Below are 23,475 nucleotides of genomic sequence, written 5' to 3' on the forward strand. Positions count from 1 at the left end.
AAATAAAAAATCACTAAATGACAACAAATGCAATTAGAAGTGGGAACTTGGCCAGGGAGGTGGTTGGATCTTTGGACAACAAGGGAGTAAGAGAGTGCTAAAGTAACTGAATGAATTCTTGCACCTGTCTTCACAGTGGAAGATGTAGGACAGGTCTCTGTGCCTGAATTAACTTTCTATCAAACTCATTATAGGAATCATGTTAAGTGTGCAAATAAACTAAACTTCCTGTTAACTTGTTCATTCAACATTTCCTGATCTGACTGAGCCCTTCCTGCCCAAGTACTCAATACAGCACTGGGCAAAACTGTGTGTATGTGTCTAGAGGAGTGTCACAGTAGTTAACCACGATTCCATCTGTGTTAGCAGGAAGCCAGTCAAGCTGGGAGACAGATGCAGTACCTGATATTCATTTACATTATTAGATTTTTTAGTTGCCCTTTACCATAAGGTCCCAGGTGTGTAACAGTAATATTACAATTACAAAACATATTACAATTATAAAACAATCACAACCACAAAACAAGAAAAGTTTAAAAACAGTTCCATTCCATACAGTTCTTTTTTTCTAGGAAAATAGGTGCCGCTACTCACCATGTTCCCGTAAGTGCTACACTTTTTAGCAACAACGGGGGGAGGGGGCAGTACTGCGTACCCTTGAGTACCCCCTGAGGAAAAAAACACTGTTTCCATATATAAAAACCATTACCAACATTTAAAACTATTCCACATGTTAAAAGAATTAAAATAGTTCTCATACAGATGCAGACTGATACTTAGCCAAAAATAGAGAATAGGGATGCTGCTGGTGTATCATCCATCCTGCAGCCCAGTAGCCTCCCTGAACTGGCAGATGCAGATTCTGGTGTGGTTTTGTAGAACCCTAGTATGCTGGTCATGAAGGACTTCAGTGTCCATATGGAAGCTGTTCTGTTGGAAATCAGTTTAGGACTTCATGGCTGCCATGACAATCAGAGGGTTGTCTCAAGTCATCAGTAGTCCAACACAGAACGTGGGCCATATATTTAGTCTGATTGTTGTTGTTGTTGTTGTTGTTTTGGTTATGGAATGGGTTGGGAGTGATTCAGTGGTGATCAGATGGTGTCTTATCACCTTGTTATGGATAGATCACTCCCTTGTGAAGTTTAAGCGACTGGTTTCCTGCAGGGGTGGGGGAGATTTGAGCATGGTCTGCCCCTGGAGACCTGTGGAATATGAAATATTCTTGAATGGTCCGGGGAATTTTCCAGCTGGCATTGCTGCTGCTGTTGTTGAGGCCCTTGCTCTGCTTGCGGCATGGTGAGATGTAGAGAGCCATCAACATGATTGTGTCCTCTTTAGGTCCATGGGAGCTGGAAAGCCCCTTGATTTTCTGCGGAGCTCTGGGCTATGAAAAGGACTAGTAGATGGCTAGAACGGAGGTGGTGCAAAACTAGGGACAAATATGGCCAAGTTAGAGCACATGATCGTGCCTGGAGGAGAGCTCAACACTCCCAACCTGAGAGCACTGTGCTGGCTCCTGGTGAGCTTCTGGGATCAATTTAAAATGTCGGTGCTCATATACAAAGCACAAAATTACTAGGGAGCCAACGCTTGAAGAATCACCTCCTTCCATATGTCCCTGCCTCAACACACAGTTTAAAATTAAAGGGAGAAGGGGCCTTCCTCACATCACTGCTTTTGGGACTGGCAAAGACAGGGCTTTCTCGGTGGCAGCACCTCGTCTCTGGGGCTCCCTCCTGGGGAGATTAGGCAGTTCCCTTTCCTGGCCATGTTCAGGCAGAATTAAAGGCATTTTTATTTGTGCAGTCCTTTGGAAGGGGGTACGGACATCCAAATACCATAGATGTTCAAATATTTGTTTGTTTGTTGATTTAATGTTGTTAGCTGCCCATGCCATCTTTTCAGGAAAGAAGGGAGGGATATAAATTTAGTCACAGAATAAACAAATATAGCCTCAAAGCCAAATACATCATTTATTTTTGAAGTGCTTAGCATGGGGGTCCTTCTGGTTGAGCTGTATTCTCAGAGGACTAGACATCTCTGATCACAGGCGTCCCTTTCTACTCTGCTAACATATACCACTCTGTAACTCTGCAATGAAGTAGCTTCCTTCTCTATTATCTATCCTGTTCTTCTTAAATGTTCTACAATTTCCTTTATCTTCTCATGCCATACAGCCAGCCATTGATGTTTTCTTCTTTCTACTGGATTCACAGTGGCTTCTATTTTCTCCTTGTCTCGTAATGAGAGAGAGGTCCCATGTTTTGTTTTGGGGCATATTTGAAAATGATGTGCGCCAGGAGCAGGATAGGTGTGCTACATTGGGAAACTTCCAAATAAATGTATCTCGGAAGGGAAGATCCCACATTTGCTGGGGCCTTAGGCTGCTTGCTCAATGGTTAATCTGGTCCAGGCCTGCTGTTTGAGAGATGCAGTTCATCTGCTGCCTGATCAGAAAGAGATACCAAGACCATTCAGATTCTTTCCCCTGCCTGATCTGTATCTTAGGAGGTCAATGTGCCTTTTAGATCTCTGTTTCTGGGTAGGCCTTGAGCAGCTACGATACAGACCATTCTACACATGTGGCAGCCCACATTGTCAGGAGCTGCCTGTAAAACTCACCAGCCTCCATGCTAATTCATGTGATGGGTGGTATTCGCTGAGCTGGTCCTTCTCAGTGTAGCTACTTGTGCTTGTCTTGTCTGTTCTTCTAACACAAACAACACATTGATGCCTTGAATGTCCAGACATGCTGTACCTTTCTAGCTCTCAGTGTCGTTAACCGCTGTAATCTCTGCTGCAGGGGTAACCGGGATGGGCTCAGCCGGGCCTCGGGCAGCCGCCAGAGCAGCACCGAGAGCGATCTGAAGTCACTTGAGCCCAGGCCTTGGAGCAGCACAGACTCAGATGGCTCTACTCGCAATCTACGTCCTCCTGTCACCAAAGCTAGCAGCTTTAGCGGCATTTCCATTTTGACACGAGGAGACAGCATCGGTGGCATCGGCAAAGGAAGCAGTGCCAGCAGGACTATCAGGCCAGGTATCACTTCCCTCTTTACTGCCCCCATTCAGTTAGAATGAGAGAAAACCTTGTGGCTTGTGGTGAGTCCATTTTGGGCAATCCAGGATTAAAACTAGTTGTCGCCCAATAAAGAACTGGAGGTTGCTTTCTTGTTGTCAGTTGAGAGATGGACAGGGGCCTCCAGCTCATTCTTTGCTGCACCTGTGCTACTCTGCAACTATATAGCCAGAAGACCTAAAAAACATCCTGCGAGAGAGGAGGATAGAGCTCAGTGAGGTATGTGGTCAGCTTGGAGTGGGGTAGCAAATGTGCTAGCAGTGAAAACTGGGGAGGAAACAAATTGGTAGCGAAGATTTTCCCATTCCAGAAATAAACCCAGATGACTCTGCAGATTTCTAAGTCCTGGGTGCCTGCTAATCCTACCTAGTGAGTTGAGTCATCTTCATGTCATTGGGCTCAGTGACAAAACCATTGATTTCAACCAGGTTAGAATTACACCTGGATTTGACAAGAAATTGCTTGTGATCCATGTATGATTGTTTCATGATTCCTCCCTTCTAGCCACCATCCCAGGGATTGACCATAAATTAACTTTTGAGTCTGTCAGCAATATATACGGGAGGAAGAACTAATGCCACATGCTGACAGACTCAAAAGTTAATTTATGGTTTTAATGTTGTATGCTTTTGTTTTGTAAGCCGCTTTGTGGCTTTGGTGAAAAGCAATATGTAAAAAGATCCTATAGGCAAAGTTGCAAAGGCAAGGCCAATGAAGTGCAATTCTAGTTTTAGTTCTCATGTTTCCTAACTTGATTGTTCCTCTGCATAATGATGTATTTTTTATTTAACTAACTGCAGAAATGAGTCTCCTTTTTATGAAGGCAGCCAAAACACTTTGGAGTTTAATTAAATGATAATTGCACCTTATTGACCCTGCCTCTTGCATTCTTTCCTATTTTCAGAACTTAAGAAGACTGAGAAATGTAATAATTTTGATATGGGCCAGAATGATAAAAACTCAAAGCTTCAAGACCATTTGCTTTCCCCTTCCAGCCATTCATCACCATCCCATCTAAATTTGTTGCTAGTAGTAATTTCCTCATAGTTCCCTACATGTGCTTTTAAAATTTCATTTTATTGATTTCAATGCTGCATTCTCTGTTAACCAAAGTGACAGTCAAAGCAGCAGTTTTCTGTCTATCCCTCTTCACCCTGAGTTCTTGAATTGCCCATAAACCGTTCTGTTTTATATACTGGCTGCAAAGCCAATCCGCAAAAATAAGAAAGAGGAAAAGCCCTTTGATTTTAATGGAGTGTAGAATGAATGTGCACCCCAGCAGCAGTCAGCAGGGTGCCACGGGGAGGGCAGCATTGTTTGCCTGGCTTTCCATTGCTGAACATTGCTGCCCCTTACCAAAAGGTGAAGGATCAATGTGCTGGGAGCTTAGTGTGGTGCAAGTGTGGCAGCAGAGCCAATCTGATGCTCCTGTCACTGTCCGCTCCTTGCCCCCTCCCTCTCTCAGTAAGCGGCAGCGATGCTCTGTGATGCCCCACCAATTGCTGTTGTACACCCCTTGGCTTGATCTTGTCTAGGGTGTCTAGGTCACCTCTGTAAATGGACACTTACTACCAAGGAGCCTTCTGTTGCCTTTGAGATTTGGGAGGTCTGGTACTCCCGTTCAAGGCTTGATGGCACTGCAACCAGGTTGTTTTAGGGAAAGCACTTCTGTGCAGGGTGGGGCGGGACACCTACAAGTCAGGTAAGGTTGTCATTATGGCAAGTATATCTCTCCTTTGCCATTCATCAGTATTGGGATGCTGTAACTAATGGATTTTCAAATTCTCAATGAGACAGATGCACACATGTTGATATGCAGATGAGTTGCAGAATTTTTCCTCGCAGTGATGCTTTTCTACATAGAATAGTTTTCACATTGGAAAACAGGTCGCAGTGTAGACTTCTTTTTTACACAGCTGCTTTGTATGTGACAGTCACAGGGTGTGTGTGTGTGTGCAGAAAGGCAGTAGCTTTAGAGAGTACTAGTGTAGTACCTCTCAAGTGATGACATTGAGCCATGCTACAAGTCTCCTCAGTGCTGGTGAGTGCTAACTGGATACATGTGTTTTGGATGAGTCTGTCAAGGAGCTATGCCTTCCATAAGCAACTCATGTGAATAGTCCTGGTTCTTTTTCCATCAGTGGCAGTTGCACCCAACAAGAAAGACGGCCAAGGCTGTATTAGTAACAGTGGCCCTGCATAATTCTCCTGGATTGGTGAGGAATTCAATCTGCACCCTCAATTCTGAGGTTCTTCTGTTCTTTTAGTTAGTACACAATTCAGTAATAACTATAGATTGTTCCCATCTTGAGGCAGCTCACAGGCCAATAAATCAAGAGAAATGCAAAAGTTATGTGGACCTTGGAAAAGAAAATTATTGACGAAATGAGCTGTTAGTCCCTTAATACTATAAAAAGTGATTTTGAAACTAGCATTTCCACACCATCGTAATGGGGAAAACTAAGCAAGGGGAGATGGAGTGCACCTGATGGAAATGAAAGAGTAAGATTTACCATTTATATTGAAGACTGGTGTTTTAATGGATAGTGGTCAGGATGAGGCAATACAAGAACAAGAAGAAAACTCTAGTAGAAGGTTTCCATCAGCTTTGCATGCAGAAGGTCCCAGGTTCAATCCCCAACAAGTCAGAGTAGACCCAGGATAGATTCCTGTGTGAAGCCCTGGAGAACTATTTCCACTCATTACAGATAAAGCAGAGCTAGATGAATCAATGATATAAACTGGTTTCACTCTTCCTAGTGAGTTTTCTGGAAAATTGAGTTTCATGACTTTTCTGTCTTGAAAAAATGCAACAAAATGTTGTATTTCCCTTCTAAGTTTTTGTGTCATTCATGAAACATATTAGCTTATTGAAAGCTTGCAGACATGGCTAAACATAGCACTCTTGAATTCTCTTTTTTATATATAATTTTATTTATAATTTTCATTTATTTATGTTTCAACAATAGTTCAACAATAATTCTAACATTTCAAACTTCAACTTACTTCTTCCTCTTTCTGTGGTTCCTTAAATTTATTTTCATCATTCCCTGCATATTCCAAATTATCTTGACTTATTCTTTTATTCATCTCTTCTCATATATGTTTTTGAAGCTGCAAGTTATAACAATAATCCTGCCAATGTTTTAATCTGTTTATAGTTTGTAAATAATCAATAAACCATTTCCATTCCCTTATAAAAAGTTTGTTGTCCTGATTTCTTATTCTTCTGGTAAGTTTCGCCATTTCTGCATAATCCATTCTGTAGCCATTCTTCTCTCTTCAGGACTACTCCTTCTTTCCATTTGGGGGAAAATTCCTGCAGCTGTAGCTGCATACATGAATTTCAGTTTTGATCCTATAATTCCCAAGAGAAAATGCCACAAAATGGTGAGAGTTGCCTGTCCAAAATGTTGTGTTTAACTTCAAAGTTTTTGTGTCATTCATGAAAAATATCAGCTGATTTAAGGCTTGACAGAAGTGGCTAAACATAGCACTATTGAATTCTCATTCATGCCCAGATCTGAATGTACCATCAGTTGAACTGTGTTGTATTGAACTTCCTGTATCGCACCACTGACATTATCCAAGTGTGTGTGTGTGTTGTTTTTTTTATTGGTGGAATTTATTCCCTCCCAAACTCTTCAAAATTACTTGGTTCTACTTTTGTTTTCCCACCATTCCATATAACATGTGAGTACTTTAACCCACCCCACCCCATTCCCTCAGAATTCTGTGCTGGGAGGATAATTTCCTAAGTTAATATGTTAAGTTGTCAAGATCTGAGTTGCCAAATAACTTTCATTTTGTGCGTGAGTTTTGTCCAGGGAATAAAAAGAGGGAAGGATACGGAGGGGGCCCTGAGCCTTTTCCACTACAGCTTCCCTTTCCCCTGCCATGGACACTGCAGCCCCACTTCCCCAGCTACTGTAAATGTTGCTCCATCTCTCTGACTTCTGAGATGTCATCAGATAATACGGATTATTATTTTTTATTAGCTGTATAATTCAATGACTAAAGGAGAGGGAGAAAGCAGGCAGAAATTCTTAGGATGCTGAATTGATCACCTTGCAGTTAGCCAAAAAATACAGCTCTCTGCTTATACATCTTAATTATATGAAAAACATATTGTTCTATTTTCCTAGTCATGTCGGCATGGAAGGAATTGCAGTCTCCAGGCTCCCTTCTGTTACTCCGCAGCATCACCAAATCATCTTCCTCTGCACAGAGGGTGGATGATGGTTTTACAGATGTACTAATTATTCTTCTTCAGCTCAGAAATTGGAATAATATCAATAAAGGGGTGGGTGTGGAACACAGCAGCGTTGTGTCTCCTCTCTCACTGTTGGGAATGATTCATATCCAACCATCCATGTACTCACCCTGTTTACAAGTATCTTCCAGTTGAACTTCAGGGACAGGCACTGAAATGCCCATATTTATTTCTGTTGCCTGCTCACGGTCACAATTCTTCCCCCTCCTTTGCTATGACAGTGTATTTTGGTATAAGTGAAACTGGACAAAGATCTGGTTATTCAGGGGTATTGTTTAGGTGGTTTTGTTGGTTTTTGTTGTTGCTGTTATTGATAGGATTTTTTTGTATATTTATATCTTATGATTTATGTGGAATTTGTTTTTCTTGTGTACTTTTTGATGTGTTTTATTTATTGCTTATGACTGCCTTGGCAGGAGGAGGGGGGGGGAGATCTAACGGAGCCCACACCCTCCGCCAGCTCCATCGGCAGCCGTCCCCCTCAAGGGAGAAGTGTGACGGAGCCTGCACCTCCCCCAGCTGAGCAGCTGCGATCCTGATCTTGCTCATGGGCAAGCAGGAACCACTGGGGAGGGGGAGCACCTTAATGGAGCCCCCACTCCACCGCTGGCTCATGCGAGCCGGTGGCGGGTCGGGGGCTCCGTAAACCTGCTACAATGAGAAAGATTACTCAAAAGAGGAAAATATTCAAGACAGTTGCCAGTCTTCCCAGGAGTGGACATAGTAGAGTGATGGACATTATGTTGGTTGGCTTTATAACCCTTCCAGGTTTCATGGGCAGCAACAGTTGCTTCTCTTAAGAGCAATGTTGATGTCTTTCCTCCTTGGCATTGTGCTGAAACGCACCTGAATGCTCCAGACCAGCAAACTGCTGAAACTTCAGCTTTTATAGAGGTAGTCCTACTTGCTGATGATCAATTAAGCAAGGGCTACTTAGCCTCTTAATTCCTATGGAAGCATTAAGGGTGTACTTAGTTTTTCACACATGGCTTCTCCAATTTGGCTTCATTATTGTTAATTAAATCATGACAGGGTGTCTTGTGTTGTTGTATATCTGAGGTTGTATTTACCTAATTTTAAAACCTACTAAGGAACAGATGTCTGTTATTATGTCCTGATATGTAAAACCACAGAATTCAAATAGGGTATTCTTTCTTTTTCCCATGACTGTAGGAAAATAAAAATAGTACTACTCAGTGTTAGGTTTACATGTGCTATAAGATTCATTGCATACAGAATGGATAGTGAGCTAATTTTAGTTTGAGCAGTGATTCCTGAACAGAGAGTAGAGGGAGAGAAAATCTGACCCGGATTTTTGTTTTTTTTTTTAAATACCAAATACATTAACTGGAATAAATTGAACTTGCTTATGTAAATATAGTTTCTTCTCTTTCTTCTTCTTCTTCTTTTTACACTGTTTGCAGTTTATTTGGTGGACTCTTCACTTAATAGTTGAGAATCTTTTGTTTTAGTAATTGCGGGAAGAAAATGAGAATAGTCCTGCACAATAGGAATGGGGAACCTGTGGCCCTCCAGACATTGATAGAACTGCAACTCTCTTTATCCCTTACCTTTGGCTATGCTGGCTGGGCTGTTGGCAACAGCATCTGGAACACACCATGTTCCCTATCCTTGCCATAGAAAAATGGCTAACCAGGCTAAGCTGAAATTGAAATAGAGAGTGTGTGTGCATGTGTACGTATGAGTGTGTCATGAAAATGAAAATTACACACACGTTTCCATTTCAGAAATGGTTTGTGGTGTCTGGAAGCAGTGTCCTTACTTGGATTTGGCTTCACAGTATTTCTAGTGGAGAAGGGCAGGCGCTGTCTGGAAAGTCAATTTTTAAAAAAACATGGGTTTTTTAATGGATAGTGTAATTTGTGAGTTTGAGAGCTGTGCACACACACACACACACACACCCCAACCCGAAGCTCCAACCTGACCCAGGGAACACCTGAACCAGCCTTGAGTCAACTGCCTTCTACACCTTGAGGAACCCTGTTTGTAACTGTCATGCTAAATTGGGCAAAGTCAGATCAGTCATATTTCAGTCCACTATCTTGATTCAGAATTGTGTCCAGTATCAAACAACAAAGGAATACAGAGAGTAGAACCTCATCAAGCACAAACTCTGAATGCAAAATGAAAGTATATTGTACACTAAATATCTCAATTCAATGTGTACTATAACACTAGGTTCAGAATTGTGCCTGGCATCCCAGTGTCGTCAAGAACCTCTGCCTGCTCCCTGGAAACCCTCATGCTGAGTTTGAAAATTTTAGCTAATAGCTCTGCTGGCTGGATACACCCACATGTTTTTCTTCCAGTGGGGGCTCATCCTGGAGGACAATGAATAAGGTGCCTTCTGCATCAAGTATTCAGACAACTCAGTCAGTGGGTTCTGAACCAAGCATAAAATCCCCCAAAGTTCCTTTAATTTCAAGATTTAAAAAGAAAGTGCCAGGGGAGGGCATTATAAGGCAAGCATGGAAACAGAGTGAAAATCTCTCCAACAGAAAAAGCATTTGTCTACTTACAGTGGACAAATGCCTTTTTATAGAGATACAGTGCATTTTCTTGCAAGTGTTGAAACTTCTGAAAATGGATGGTACATGGAAAAATGATTATTAACATTGTCTTGCATCCAAAAAAGTCTTAGGTGAATTGAAACAGCAGTATGCTATCTAATTATAATTGTTACTTATGTTGTTTATTCTTATTTTATATGCATTTATTCATAACAGAAATGCACAGAATTGCTCACAAGAACAGCAGAACCCAGAAATCAGTGCAACAAAGTAAAATAGACTAAGAGAAGTAGGTTGTTGTGCACCAAGGCTTCAGCTGAGTCTGTTGTAGAAATGCCTAGCCAGGCCAATGACAAAGGTGCCCCTGACCATGTGCGGAGTCATTTTTGTTTACATCAAGGATTTTCAGTCCTTACAGTGTTTCTTCTAGCCAGGCTTGAACCCTCACACCTCTCCTTTCAGAAGTAATGCACATTTTTTGTTAACATCTGTTGTGTGCATTTTGTTTCCTTGTGAAGGTCTGTCACTAAGTACCCCAGAAGCCTGCAGCCAAGTCTTCTCTGCTCAGCCTGGCCAAGGACTCTTGCCATGCACTGCTCAGCAACAACAGCAGCAACAGCAACCACTTCCACCCACACCCCAGCAACAGCCGCCAATGAGTAATCACATCATATCACAGGTGAGTCACTGTTCAATGTCACCAGGTTCTAGGGAATGTTTTCTTGTGGTTCCTTAGCCAGGAAGCAGAAACAGAAGAATGTGCCTGAGCATTCTTACTGCTGCTAGAAAAGAGTTGTTGTTGTTTTAATTATCTACACAAACTGTTCTTCTTTATCTCTCCCTTCCCATCCAGTCCCATCAAACTGAAGCACAGGATTCTGTCATGGTAGCAAAACCTGGCTTCCCACAACATGCAGTTTAGGGCGACATTGCTTCAGTAGGCCTAAATCAGGAATGGGGAAGCTAGCCCTTGGACTGCAGCTCCAACCATAACTGACAACTGGTCCTGCTGGCTGGGGCTGATCAGACTTGGAGAACCACCTGCTCCCCACCACTGGCAGAGGTCCTAATGTGGCATTGCAGGGATGCAGTAGCATCAACTGCAAAAAGGGTGACTGTAAGGCAGAACTGCTTATATTCTGCACTTGCAAAGAAAACAAAGACCCTGAATTCTGCTCTAAGAACAGTGAAATAGATGAATAATTCAAGCTGGTTCTGCTAGCAGTGAGGAAGGGAAAGGGAGGGATAATGAATCCTTGCTGTCCTCCACCCCGTGCACTAGAATTCACTCTGGTTTCCTGGATCTCACCAGCCATTGCCCATATTTATGTGTAATTTTGCAATCACTGCAAATTCCTCATTCCAAGGAAAGTTAGTCTTTTTCAGAATGCTTGAATACTTGAAAAAACAAGAAAAAAAACACCAGACACAATGTGTGGAATAGAATTATATCATTAGGACACATTCCTAATTAGAAATTAGGAATTTCTTAAACCGTTATGTGTGTGCATGCACACAGACATGCCTAGGTGTGAAGGTTACATCATACACCAGGGGCAATCTCTGTCCTGACCTCTTGCATTGGGCTGACATTGTTGGCCTTTTCCTGCTGTGAAAAGGGGCGAGGTGATCAGTGAGAATCAGCTCAGGGTGTCTTTGGCTTGAAGGGATCTAATCAGCCATATTTATTTGGGCTACAATGTTTCCTAGCTTCAAAACAAAGCCTAAATTATAGTTTGAACTTACCTTGGAATCCTGGCTTGTTCCAAAGCTGGTTACCATAGTTTCCAAGTTCAGATGAGGCAGGACACTGGTTAAGTGGAGACATCCGTATTGAGTTCAAGTGTGCTGTGAAGGAGCAAAGAGGCTACACACTCGGGCAAAATGTCAATTCATATCTTGGCTTATTCCATTGAGATATAATCATTTGAAGCAGCTGATGTCATAGAATCATAGAATCATAGAGTTGGAAGAGACCACAAGGGCCATCGAGTCCAACCCCCTGCCAAGCAGGAAACACCATCAGAGCACTCCTGACATATGGTTGTCAAGCCTCTGCTTAAAGACCTCCAAAGAAGGAGACTCCACCACACTCCTTGGCAGCAAATTCCACTGTCGAACAGCTCTTACTGTCAGGAAGTTCTTCCTAATGTTTAGGTGGAATCTTCTTTCTTGTAGTTTGGATCCATTGCTCCGTGTCCTCTTCTCTGGAGCAGCAGAAAACAACCTTTCTCCCTCCTCCATGTGACGTCCCTTCATATATTTGAACATGGCTATCATATCACCCCTTAACCTCCTCTTCTCCAGGCTAAACATGCCCAGCTCCCTTAGCCGTTCCTCATAAGGCATCGTTTCAGGCAGGAATATTATTAAGGCATGTGTTATTCCCAACCACAAAGAGTGTCTCCCCCCTCAGTTCTTCCCATGCCTAATATTGTATACAACATTAATGTCTCACATCAAAAGACTCTACAACCTGAAAAAACCAAGAAAATCTTTAATTAAAATTACTATTTTTAAAATCAAAAACAAAGAGCGTCTTGTGGGGAGATGCCCTAAAAAGTCTGGTACTGGCCTCTCTTCTTTGGAAGAAACCAAAAAAAACCGGGCAGAGGTTCATCCTAACAAAATGCTCACAGATGCGTGTTAAGGTGATTTGCATCTGGAAAGCCTGGAATGTGTGTTGGTGGGGGCTTTGCAGTTCTGCATGTTCCACAACAGGTCTGCCCCTGCCTCAGCAGAACAATTTGAGACAGACACACGAGGCGCTGGCTTTCCTCCTCAGCGGTAGGTTTGCACCAAACTGCTCAGTCCTTAGGAACGTGGACATCTTCCTACTCCGTTCCTTCAGTCGCCACAGAGAGCAGCAGGATTGAAATATTTGCAGATCGTTCTTTTCTGTTGCTGCTTGACGTGACAGACCTTTTAATTTAGCTCAAATGTAGCATAAGGTATAGTTTTATTTAGTAATTTTACAGGAAGGATAGTAATTTGAAGCAGAAGAATTGTTGGTTAGACTCACCTTAGCAGGGCCATGAAGAGATGTGAAATTTTATATGGGGGATTTTTTCTGCTGCTTTGGCTACAGTCTGTGCACTCCTACTTGGGAGTAAGGCTGAATTTATTGTAACTTACTTTTGAGTAGACTTATTTAAAATAGAATCATTGGGCCAAGAAACAGTATGTAGACCTCAGCATTGTTATGCAGAAAAAGAAGAAACATGCATTCACAGGGAAAGCTCAGAAAAATAACACCTCCATAACATAAGGGACAGTGACAAATGAAGATAGTCTGCTCTATTTTACAAAGTTGTTGAGGCAGTTGCTATTATTTCATCCTCATACCTAGCAAGTGTCAAATTAGACATCCTTATTTGTTGGCTAGATTTTATGTCCTGCTGCGTCCCCGTAAATAATGTATACTTGACAATAATCAGAATCAATGTCTGAAGGGGGATTTCCCCCTTTTTCTGACTTGTAGGTCTTCACATTTCTAACTAGGAGAGGAAACTAAGATCATGTAGTTTTTAAACACCATGATGTTGTTGTTAAGTGGCGGGGTGACATTCCTTGCCACTACAAGGGACAGGGGCTACATTATGTCCTCCTTGGAGATCCCATAGTTGGCAGACATCTCCTTAGGAGTTCCTCGGCTCCATTTGTCCTCCCTTGCTTCTGGAAGCATCCTCAGAGCTTAGTGTTATTATTTCCCCCTTTGCTTTCTGATTACTGGAAAACCAAAACTAGCAGTTTAGATAAATTGGCTTATCCGGTTTTGGTTTAAGACTAGTGAATGGCTATGTCACACTATCCATAGTTTTGTATGATGTGAACAAGCCTATTCAGGCCTTGGGCTCACTCCTGTCTCCTCCAGTGTAGCATGGGTTCACTTTTTTTTTTTTTTTTTGCTCTAAACAAAATTTAATTAACCACAGTTATCTGAAGAAGTGTGCATGCAAACGAAAGCTTATAGCAAGAACAAACTTAGTTGGTCTCTGCATCAGACTAACATGGCTACCTGCCTGAATATTATCCACAATCTGTCACTTCAGGCGAAACAACAAACTGTTGTTAAGCAAAAGTGGTCCATACTCCTTCCAGCTGTTCAGGAGGAGGATAGGGTATGTGGAGACAATGTGCACAAGGCTCATTTATGTCACTCTAAATTGTGGTTTACCATGATGTGCAAATATGTCCAGTGTGCTCCACCTTGACGAATTGTGTATTTTCCAGAATTTGCCACCTAGAACAATAAAATACTTACTTTACATTATTTATGTGATCAGGACAAAGATTTTCATCTTTTTTAAATCATACGCTATTTTTGTAAAACTTAAAGGTAAAGGGACCCCTGACCATTAGGTCCAGTCGTGACCGACTCTGGGGTTGTGCGCTCATCTCGTTCTATAGGCCGAGGGAGCCGGTGTTTGTCCACAGACAGCTTCCGGGTCATGTGGCCAGCATGACTAAGCCGCTTCTGGCGAACCAGAGCAGCGCACGGAAATGCCGTTTACCTTCCCACCGGAGTGGTACCTATTTATCTGTTTGCACTTTGACATGCTTTCGAACTGCTAGGTTGGCAGGATTTGTAAAACTTAGGAGGCAGCTAAAAGCAGAGTCCTGTTTCCTAATCTTTACAGCCTTGCCAGTTGCAGGGCAGGTTTCTTTTAAGGCTGCAAGGGCTACCAGGCACCTGCATTGAAATGCATGTTGATGTCAGAGTTCTCAGAAACTGGTATTCGGCATCTTGCTATTCCTGTTGCCGTTCCCCCTTGGCTGAAGTCTTCCAGAGCTTCTATTTCTTGGTTTTTCTTTTTCTCTAAAGCAGATGGAAAGCCAGCTCAGTAGCTGGTGGTATCTTTTCAGACCTCTTATGTCTTTATGTATAATGACTAACCTTGTTCTGCCTTTTCTCCCTCTGCCCTTGCCCTCTCCTTTCCTCTCCCCCCACCCCCTGCTTCCTTATGCCTGTTTCTTCCTTTCCTTTCCTTTTCTACTCTTAGCCAGTCCCGGCTCTGCAGCCCTCTCCGCAGCCTGTTCAGTACTCTCCAAGCTCCTGCCCCCAAGTCCTCCTGCCAGTCTCTCCACCCCAGCAGTACAATATGGTATTAAAAACCCAACTTCTTAGATTTTCTTTCTTTCTTTCTTTCTTTCTTTCTTTCTTTCTTTCTTTCTTTCTTTCTCTCTCTCTCTCTCTCTCTCTCTCTTTCTCTCTTTCTCTCTTTCTCTCTCTCTTTCTCTCTTTCTCTTTATCTCTCTCTCTTTCTCTTTATCTCTCTCTTTCTCGCTCTCGTTGGCATAATAAAGAATGTGCTGCATTCCAGTGCTGATTTTGTTAGCTGCTTGTTCGCTTTGGGTACATAATAAAAGCATCATACACACACACACACACACACACACACACACACAAATACTACTACATAGGATGATGGTGGGCTCTGCTTCAACAGGACAGAATTTCCATCTCTCAAGTGTGTTCATGGCGTTTTATTTATAATGCAACAAATGCACAATTGTTGCTCAGTTTTTATATGGCTCCCAGATGTCTTTCCTAAAAGGAAGCTCCTGTTACAGAGCTGTCAAAGAGCAATATTATTGTGGATGGGAAAATGAAGTGTCTTCCTCAGTCAGCAGGCCTCTTCCACTTGTCTGGAATGCAGTTGCATGAAAGTGTTCACTAATTAATTTTTGACACCCAAATTAATTTTGTGAGAGACCAGCTGAAGGTGAAACACATTGAACTAATAGGGCATGTGTACCAAAGGACATTTTCCTGGTTTTGCATGAGATGTGGCCGTAGCAGCCACCAGAGGGCATGGCTGTAATGTGTTACAGTTGGATAAACTTGGTTTTGCCCACTGCTGTATAATTCCTCAATTTGCATAGTGCTTTTTCTGATGATATTCCTGCATACAGGTCATCAAATCTGACTAATAAGGCAGTTGGCAAATGTGGGGTTAGAACATTTAGCTCAGTGGTTTTCAGTCGGTGTGCCGTGGCTCCCTGGGGTGCCTTGAATGATGGTCAGGGGTGCAGCTGGCAACACTGGCCTCTGTCCCTCTTTCCTTCCCTCCCTCCTCTGATACCCTGTCGCGTCTCTGCCTCCCAAAGTCTTGCACAGCTGTTTGTTGCAGCCCTGACTGGCGAATGGTGACTCTGGGGCTGGCCAGGGTGTGCTGGTTGCCAGGAGCTGAGGCGGCCTTGGAGTAAGCAGGCAAGTGGGTGAGGGAGCCCAGTCAGCCAGTCCACCAGCCCTTGCTGTTCAGAATGGACAGACAAGTCCCAGGCCCCTGTGGGGCAGTGTGAGGAGACGCCTCACTTTGGGGTGGGGTGGGGCAGCTCAGAGACCATGGGCAGCATCAGCAGCTGCCCAAAGGACTCTCAAGGAGAGGGGAGAGGAGAGGAGACTGAGGGAATACTCCACAAGGGAGGGTGCTCGAAAAGCGTGAGAGGCTGCCAGCTCTGCAGGCAAGGGGTGACATAACTGGGCTCCTGAGCCCCACAGCAAGAATGTAGTTGGGAGCCGTAGACTCAAAAAGGTTGAAAACCTCTGATTTAGCTGATGCAAACAGTGTTGAGCTCTGTGAGTCTTAGGCTGCATCCTATCTTACTTTCCTTGCGTGCATGAATATTATGTAGGGGAAATGAGTTTGGCAAGATTTCCAGATTAGCCTGCAATCAGTAGAGTGGTAGTTGAGGTGGAGGAAGAGAAGTCTACTATCCAGATTGTGTGGCGCTTGAGTTGTCTTTCTATGGTGTACCTTGTTTCCTCCTATTTCTTTCCCACAGCACATTGATGATTTGGACTGCCTTTGGGGAACTGATGCTCCTGCAGTTCTGCCTCTTGATCTTGAGTTAACCATTTAAATATTCAGCATTTAAAATACATAATGAAGGGTTGGTTGGTTTATGTTCTGCACCTCTGCATAGCTGTCAACTTACAGATTTGAAAATAAGGGGCCAGCAGCCTCAAAAATAAGGGATCAGCAGCCAAAATAAGGGATTTTAGACAACCAACTGAAATGCGAAGTTAAAAGGGACCAGATGATTTGGGAGAGCAGCGCCGGTTTTTAGCCCTTCGTTTCCAGAGGTTGCTGCTCAAGACACCAGCCGATGAAACACTGCAATTAAATAACTACAAGCAGCAAGCACTTTTTGCGCAAAACGAAGTCCAAGCTATAAAGATGCTGCTGCAGTTCTGTATCTTTTCTCTCATGCTCCGTCTGTAGCTCTCAGTTCCATCAGGCGGGGCGGGAGGAAGGGGGGGGGGAATAGTGCCCGAAGTAAACCCACAGATCAGACCATCTGTGCTAGTCTACCACTACAAATCTATGGGAGAAGTGCTTGCGGTCCTTCCTCCGCTTTCCCCCTCTGTCGTTAGCCCTTGGAACACCTGCCCGCACCTCCGCCTCCTCCTCCTCTCTCTGAACTGCTTTCTCTATGGTTGCCCCCGCTCTCCTCTCAAGGCTCCTCAGCAATTCATAGGCCGTGCCAGGCTGCCCATCTCATCCGGGTCCTTCGGTGGTGCAGCTGCAGTATGGCCTAGAGGCAGCGGCGGTGTCTCCGGGCAAAGGGGAGGCCCCAGGCAGAGAAGCTCAGTTTGGCGGCTGCGAGGAGGATAGCGGTGGAAGGGCCCGAGGCTCCCGCCAGTCCCAGTGGGGAGGGGCTCCTGGGGGCCGAGGCTGGTGAGAGGAGGCCAGAGTGGGGCAGGCCGGGCAGCCAAGCAACACAGTTGGAGCCTCCCTCCTCCCTGGCCGGCAGGGAAGGAGGGAGAGGAGCTGCTTCCTTTGAAACCCAGGAAATTTAAGGGACATCATCAATCTGGGACAGCAGCGGGACATGGCGCTGGGATAAGAGAGTTTCCCGCCAAATAAGGGACGGTTGACAGCTATGCACCTCTGCCAAAGTACAGTCAGTTTCCTATGAGAGGCAGGCAGACTTCAGGTACCATTGAGGACAGCAGGAAGGAGATCTGGTCACAGTACACTGACGTATCGAGCCTCGTTGAAATGAACAAGAGCTGCAGAAGAGCGTTTCCACAACTCCTGGTCATTTCAACCCAATTTGCACAGGAGAATTTTCCAGTGAGTTTTTAAATTAACATTCGTATGCTGCCCCATAACCCAAAGTTTTCTGGGCAGCTCACATGAAAGATATATAAAAGCAGTTCATATAGAAATCAAAAACAAACCCTGAAATCAAAATCAAAATAAATATGCAAGGAAACTTAAATTCACCATAATCCCCAAGTTAAAACACAGGCCTTAAAACTGAGAGAACCAGACTGTGTTAGTTATTTGAAAGGTAAAAAGGTAAAGGACCCCTGGACAGTTAAGTTGAGTCAAAGGCAACTATGCGGTGCTCATCATGCAGGCTGAGGGAGCTGGCGTTTGTCCACAGACAGCTTTCAGCGTCATGTGGCCAGCATGAATAAACCGCTACTGGCACACGGAGGACCGTGACAAGTGTAAGAGCACATGGAAACACAATTTACCTATTTATCTACTTGAACTAGTATGATTTCGAACTGCTAGGTTAGCAGAAGCTGGGACAGACCATGCCACCTAATACCCTGTTAGCTAATGGATGGGTGTGGGCAGCAAGAGGGATGCCATCTGCATTTTACCGCAGCAAAGTGTCATGAGCCAACTGTGGCAAGATAGAGAACCTAGTTGTTCTGTCACAAGATGGTCAGTATGATTATTTTGTTTGTGGAGTGGAAGAGTCATGCTGTGTCTAGCAGTGGAGATATTCTAGATCAGGAATGGGTAGCCTTTGGCCCCCCAGATGACATTAGTTTGCAACACCCCATCAGGTCCAGCCTACATGGCCCAGTGGTCAGGGATTGTGGACGTTGCATTCAAGCAACATCTGGAGGGCACCACATTGCCTGCCCCTGTTCTAGATGATGATCTTATAACAGAGGCGCCATACTACAACTTGTTTAGGGTTTATTGCATAATAGCATGTTTGTTTCACATAATGCTTGTTTCGATTCCAATAGCAATAACATGGAGGAAATTGCACATCCATTGCATTTATACAGTCATGTGGCAAGCCAACATACCTACGTTTATTTGAGGTGGAAATTGCCATTGGCAGCTGATTCCTGCATCATGGTAGCCTAGTAATAAGTGGGGACTCGTCACCTGTGGCAGCACACTCAAAGGAATCCATTGTCTCATACACAGAAGAGAGATCTTAGTAGGCTTGCCATATTTCAAAGAGCAAAAAAGAGGACACATTTACCAGGACACATTTGTAGGTGGGCTGGGAGGGGGGGGGGAGGAAGAAAAATAGTAGTACTAGTGTGTGTGCGTGCAGTAAAAGATAAAAGGTGTACTGAAATGTTTAATAATTTTGGTAAAAAATCAAAATGAAAGTTAAAAATAAAAATGGGGAGGATCATTAAGAGATGTCAGTGAAAGTAGAGTAGAAATAGAAGGGGAGATATACTTAAAAGAAGAAAGGGATTTTCTTCCCTCCCCCACAGAAAAGGAAGAAAAGAAAAATGATTAAACAAACCAAAAAAGGGGGGAGGATTTTTTTTAAATTAAATTTTATTTTTAAAAATAAGGATGAGGATGGTTATTGCTGCGTCTGGAGGTCAGAGCCATTCCTGAGGGCTAGGGTAGCGTCCTCAACGGGAGGCCCTTGTTGGCTTAGGCCTCCCCTGTGGGCACTGCCTTTTTCGGCCTCCTCTGCACTCACCCACCAAAAAATAAAAGCAAAGAAGCCTCCCTTCCCACTGCAGGTCCCACATGCACCTTTCTTCCCCACTGTGTCCCATCTGAGCAGCAGCAGCAGGATGACAGAGAGGGAGCTCTGGGTTGCTCACCAGACCCCACGTCTCTGGCACAGCAGCTGGCAGTCCAAATGCATCCTGAGCCGGGCAACTTCGCCGCACTGCGCTCTTGCCTTGCCCAGTGCCCAGAACATGCTTCCCAGCTTGCGTGCCATCCTACAGATTTGTCCAGCCTCTCCCCACCCCCTCCTCTTCCTCACCTTCCCCCTACCACCAACCCGTGTGGTGTTATCTCATTGCTTCAATGGATGCAACCACTTCTGGGTCCACTTGCCCACCTCCTGCAGCCGAAAGTCCCCTCGCGGCACCTGACTTGCCACCTTTCCCCCTTGGAGCTGCGGCACCCTCCTTCCCTTCCACTATGGGGAGCAGCCAGGTGGGGAAAGGTTGGTGGGAGTCCCACCAAGAAAGGAGAGGAGGGAAACACTCTCTCTCTCTCTCTCTCTCTCTCTCTCTCACACACACACACACACACACACACACACAGAGAGAGAGAGAGAGAGAGAGAGCAACGAAGATCTTCTGGATGGAGATTATAATGCTGAAAAAGAGGACGTGCCCAGGAAAACCCAGACATATGGCAACCGTAGTATAGGGAAAGTACCTGTTGGCATCTTTGGTTAATCCAGCCCTGCCTTAGCCCCCTTCTTCTTTCCCACTGATACAGGAATTAGGCAAATTTTGGCCTGTTTATTTTACATAAGACGTTGGGTGGCAGTTCTTGATTGTGTCCAAGTATGAGAAGTCAAAGAGAAGGCGACTTGCCTATGTAGAGTATCCAGAATGTTATGTCACTTGCATTGGTCTGTGTCGTGAAGGGACAAAGCATTGAGGCACTAAAGTGGTAGGAAGGATCATTGGGTAATCTCTTCCCCCACCCTTCTCGAGTTTCAGCCAAATTCTCCAAGTGCTGTTTCTTTGGCACATCTGCCTTTAAGTCAAATGGTCACTTTCATTGTTGTTTTTCTTGATATTCACACTAAGAACACTTTTCCTGGGCACTGTGCTGATTGCTTGATCCTTTTTTCATTCAGGAGAGGGAGGGCTGTTGGGGTTCCATGTACCTGCTGATGCGAACAACTTGAGGTCACAGTTACTCAGTGCTTCCTTCTCTTGTCCTCTGGCTACAGGCTGATGAGCTCAGCAACCATTTTGGGCAGATCAGCCTCAGCCGCCAGGGTTCCACAGAAGCACCAGATCCGTCCTCATCCATGTTCCAGCCGCCAATCATGTCTCAGCATCCTCAGCAGACGGGATTCATCATGGCTTCTCCTGGGCAGCCAATCACAGCCTCCACCTACTCTGCCTCGGGACACACAGCCCCAGCCCAGCAGGTTCTGCAGCCCCAGAGCTATATGCAGCCCCCGCAGCAAGTAAGTGACAGTGTGTGCATGTGTGAAAGAGATTCTTAGTGAACATCAAATGATGATGATGAGGAGGAGTTCCTAAAAGGGGTGCAGAAAACCATTCCAAGTAGACCTGAGCTGGGCAGAGCATTAAGGGTATCTAAGCATTGGGTCAAGTTAGCTAGCTTAGGCTTTGAGGGGTGTATGTCATGGAATTCTACTCAATAATGATCCAGAGCAGAACTCCAGTGTAGAGTAAAAACTTAAACACGTTGCAGGATTCCCAAAAAATAGACCAGAGGCAATTATATTTCATCCAGCAGAGCTTTACTGCTACTGAAGGCAAATGAGCAAAATGGTCACAAATCCAATACATTCAGGATTGGCACTGCCCGTAAGAAATCCAGTTGCAGCAGACTTAACTTAAACTTACAATAAGTTATAATAAGACTAAACCTTAACACTATATACAGAATACCACACCAGAAGGAAGAGAGTTAGAAAGTGAAAGTGAAACTCAGGCTCCTTCTGGCCTATTATAGTCAGCATGACCTTGACAGAAGAGATAACAGAACCAGTTTAAGTCAGCTGTAATCAGCTTTTCTGAAGTAATAACCCAAACATCATGAACCTTCTGCTTGTTCCTTTCACACAGAGAAGCTTCCAGAACCCTCTAGAATTAATTGGAATAGGACAGATCAGAAGAGGAAAATAGGATTAGAATAGGAAACATCAGATCAATAATTTCTGCTGTAAGAAATGCAAATGGACAGAACATTGGGCAGAGTTTTCAGCCTCATTTGCTCTTGCAGAACCTACTCACTCCACTCCACCCCCACCTACAAAGCTGCACAGGTGTTACCCAACTATGAAAGATGGAAGTTGGATGCTGCCTAACTGAAATAATTGAATTTCCAGAGACTGCTTGGTCTGTTGATCAAAGCCATGTTTTTCTTTTCCCTATCTGTGTATTCATTTGAGTAAGAAAAGCCCAGAAAGTGTGAGAGGGTTGGTTTTTTGTTGTTGTTGTTGTTGCTGCTGCTGTTGTTTTGAGGGGTGTAGCAAGAGGCTGTCATTCTGCAAATGCTTGTATGCTTTCTCTTTTGAGGGTTCTCCAAGGATCCTTGGTTCCTTGTGGCTACTCCTGTGTGTCTGTCTGAACTTCACGTGCTTGTGACCGTGTGTCTCCTGCTGATGTCCCCTTGAGGCTAACCTTTTGCTGCAACTGGTGTCCTCTTGAGCGGCTTGTCAGTCAGAAGCCCAGAGCTCTGCTACAGTTATGTCCTTTGTCTTATTTACTGACTGCTTTTTCCCCCTCCTGACAGATTCAGGTTTCTTACTACCCACCCGGGCAGTACCCAAACTCTAGCCAGCAATACCGACCTCTCTCTCACCCGGTGGCCTACAGCCCCCAGCGCAGCCAACAGCTGCCTCAGCAGTCGCAGCAACCTGGTAAGGGGGCGGCACGTGCAGCATCCAAGAAGGAACAAGTGGGGGCGGCAGCAGCGGGAGATCAGTGCTCTAGTGCTGTGAGGGAGATCCAAGCCAGCTTGCCCTTTCTTGGAGCCAAGGGGGAGTTAGCCTATTTATAGAGCTCAGGTCATTGCATATTAAAAATCTTTGCTAGAGTGAATGTAGCTAGCTGTAAGGCCTATGTCCCCTTGGGTTATAGGTAGTTGAGGCTATTACTGCCCTTCAATTTTACATACATTTGTTTGGGTCTGATAATTGATCTAAAACATATGTACACAGAAGGGCTGTAAACTTTGGTGAATTAATCAACTAACGCTTGAGTTGATTGTCAGGAAGCGTTCATTTAAAGATTTCTGAGATTTGAATCTCTGGTCTACAAGGAAGATGTGAATGACATACGTCTGTGATTATTAATAATAATAATAATAATATAATGTAGAAGTAAATTACCCCGGATGGTTAAGTCCTGTCAAATGCGACTATGGGGTTTGTCACAGACAGATTTCCAGGCCATGTGGCCAGCATGACTAAACTGCTACTGGCACACGGAGGCACATGGAAACACTGTTTACCTTACCGCCACAGCAGTACCTATTTATCTACTTGCACTGGTATGCTTTCAAACTGATAGGTGGGCAGAAGCTGGGATAGAGCAACGAGAGCTCACCCCGTCGCGTGGATTTGAACTGCCGACCTTCTGATCGGCAAGCTCAAGAGGCTTGGTGGTTTGGACCACAGCATCACCTGTATGCGTGTGCATACACAAGAGATGCATATGAAGGGTAATGAAGGGGTCCTCCTGGGACACCAGTCATATATACTGTTGGCCACCTAAAGTGCTTAAATATGATGGCTGTTTAACCAAAGTGAGACCACTGAGATGCAAAGGAGGAGGCAATTGCCAAGTTTGAAGAAGCAGGAAAAATATTGAGGGGGGGAAACCGAGGGGACAGCTCCCCTCCTTAA

General features: G+C 44.3%; 2 protein-coding genes across 12 annotated transcripts in view; one reads left to right on the forward strand and one right to left on the reverse strand.

The window, feature by feature from the left end:
* LOC310671889 (inhibin beta E chain-like) overlaps window positions 1-23,475 on the reverse strand; it is a 168,432-nt gene that overhangs the window by 135,184 nt on the left and 9,773 nt on the right. The window lies entirely within an intron of this gene.
* R3HDM2 (R3H domain containing 2) overlaps window positions 1-23,475 on the forward strand; it is a 130,469-nt gene that overhangs the window by 93,909 nt on the left and 13,085 nt on the right. For 6 of the 11 annotated variants that reach the window (XM_083428208.1, XM_083428210.1, XM_083428205.1 and 3 more), the window contains 5 exons: window positions 2,807-3,042; window positions 10,404-10,564; window positions 14,889-14,990; window positions 20,821-21,063; window positions 22,362-22,488. In XM_083428208.1, coding sequence (XP_083284334.1) covers window positions 2,807-3,042; window positions 10,404-10,564; window positions 14,889-14,990; window positions 20,821-21,063; window positions 22,362-22,488 — 869 coding nt within the window. The remainder of the gene's footprint in view (window positions 1-2,806; window positions 3,043-10,403; window positions 10,565-14,888; window positions 14,991-20,820; window positions 21,064-22,361; window positions 22,489-23,475) is intronic. The other 5 variants (XM_083428207.1, XM_083428206.1, XM_083428213.1 and 2 more) reach the window with 1 other exon arrangement.

Source organism: Podarcis tiliguerta (genome assembly GCF_965153285.1).
Source record: "Podarcis tiliguerta genome assembly, chromosome: 2".
In the NCBI taxonomy this organism is placed as follows: domain Eukaryota; kingdom Metazoa; phylum Chordata; class Lepidosauria; order Squamata; family Lacertidae; genus Podarcis; species Podarcis tiliguerta.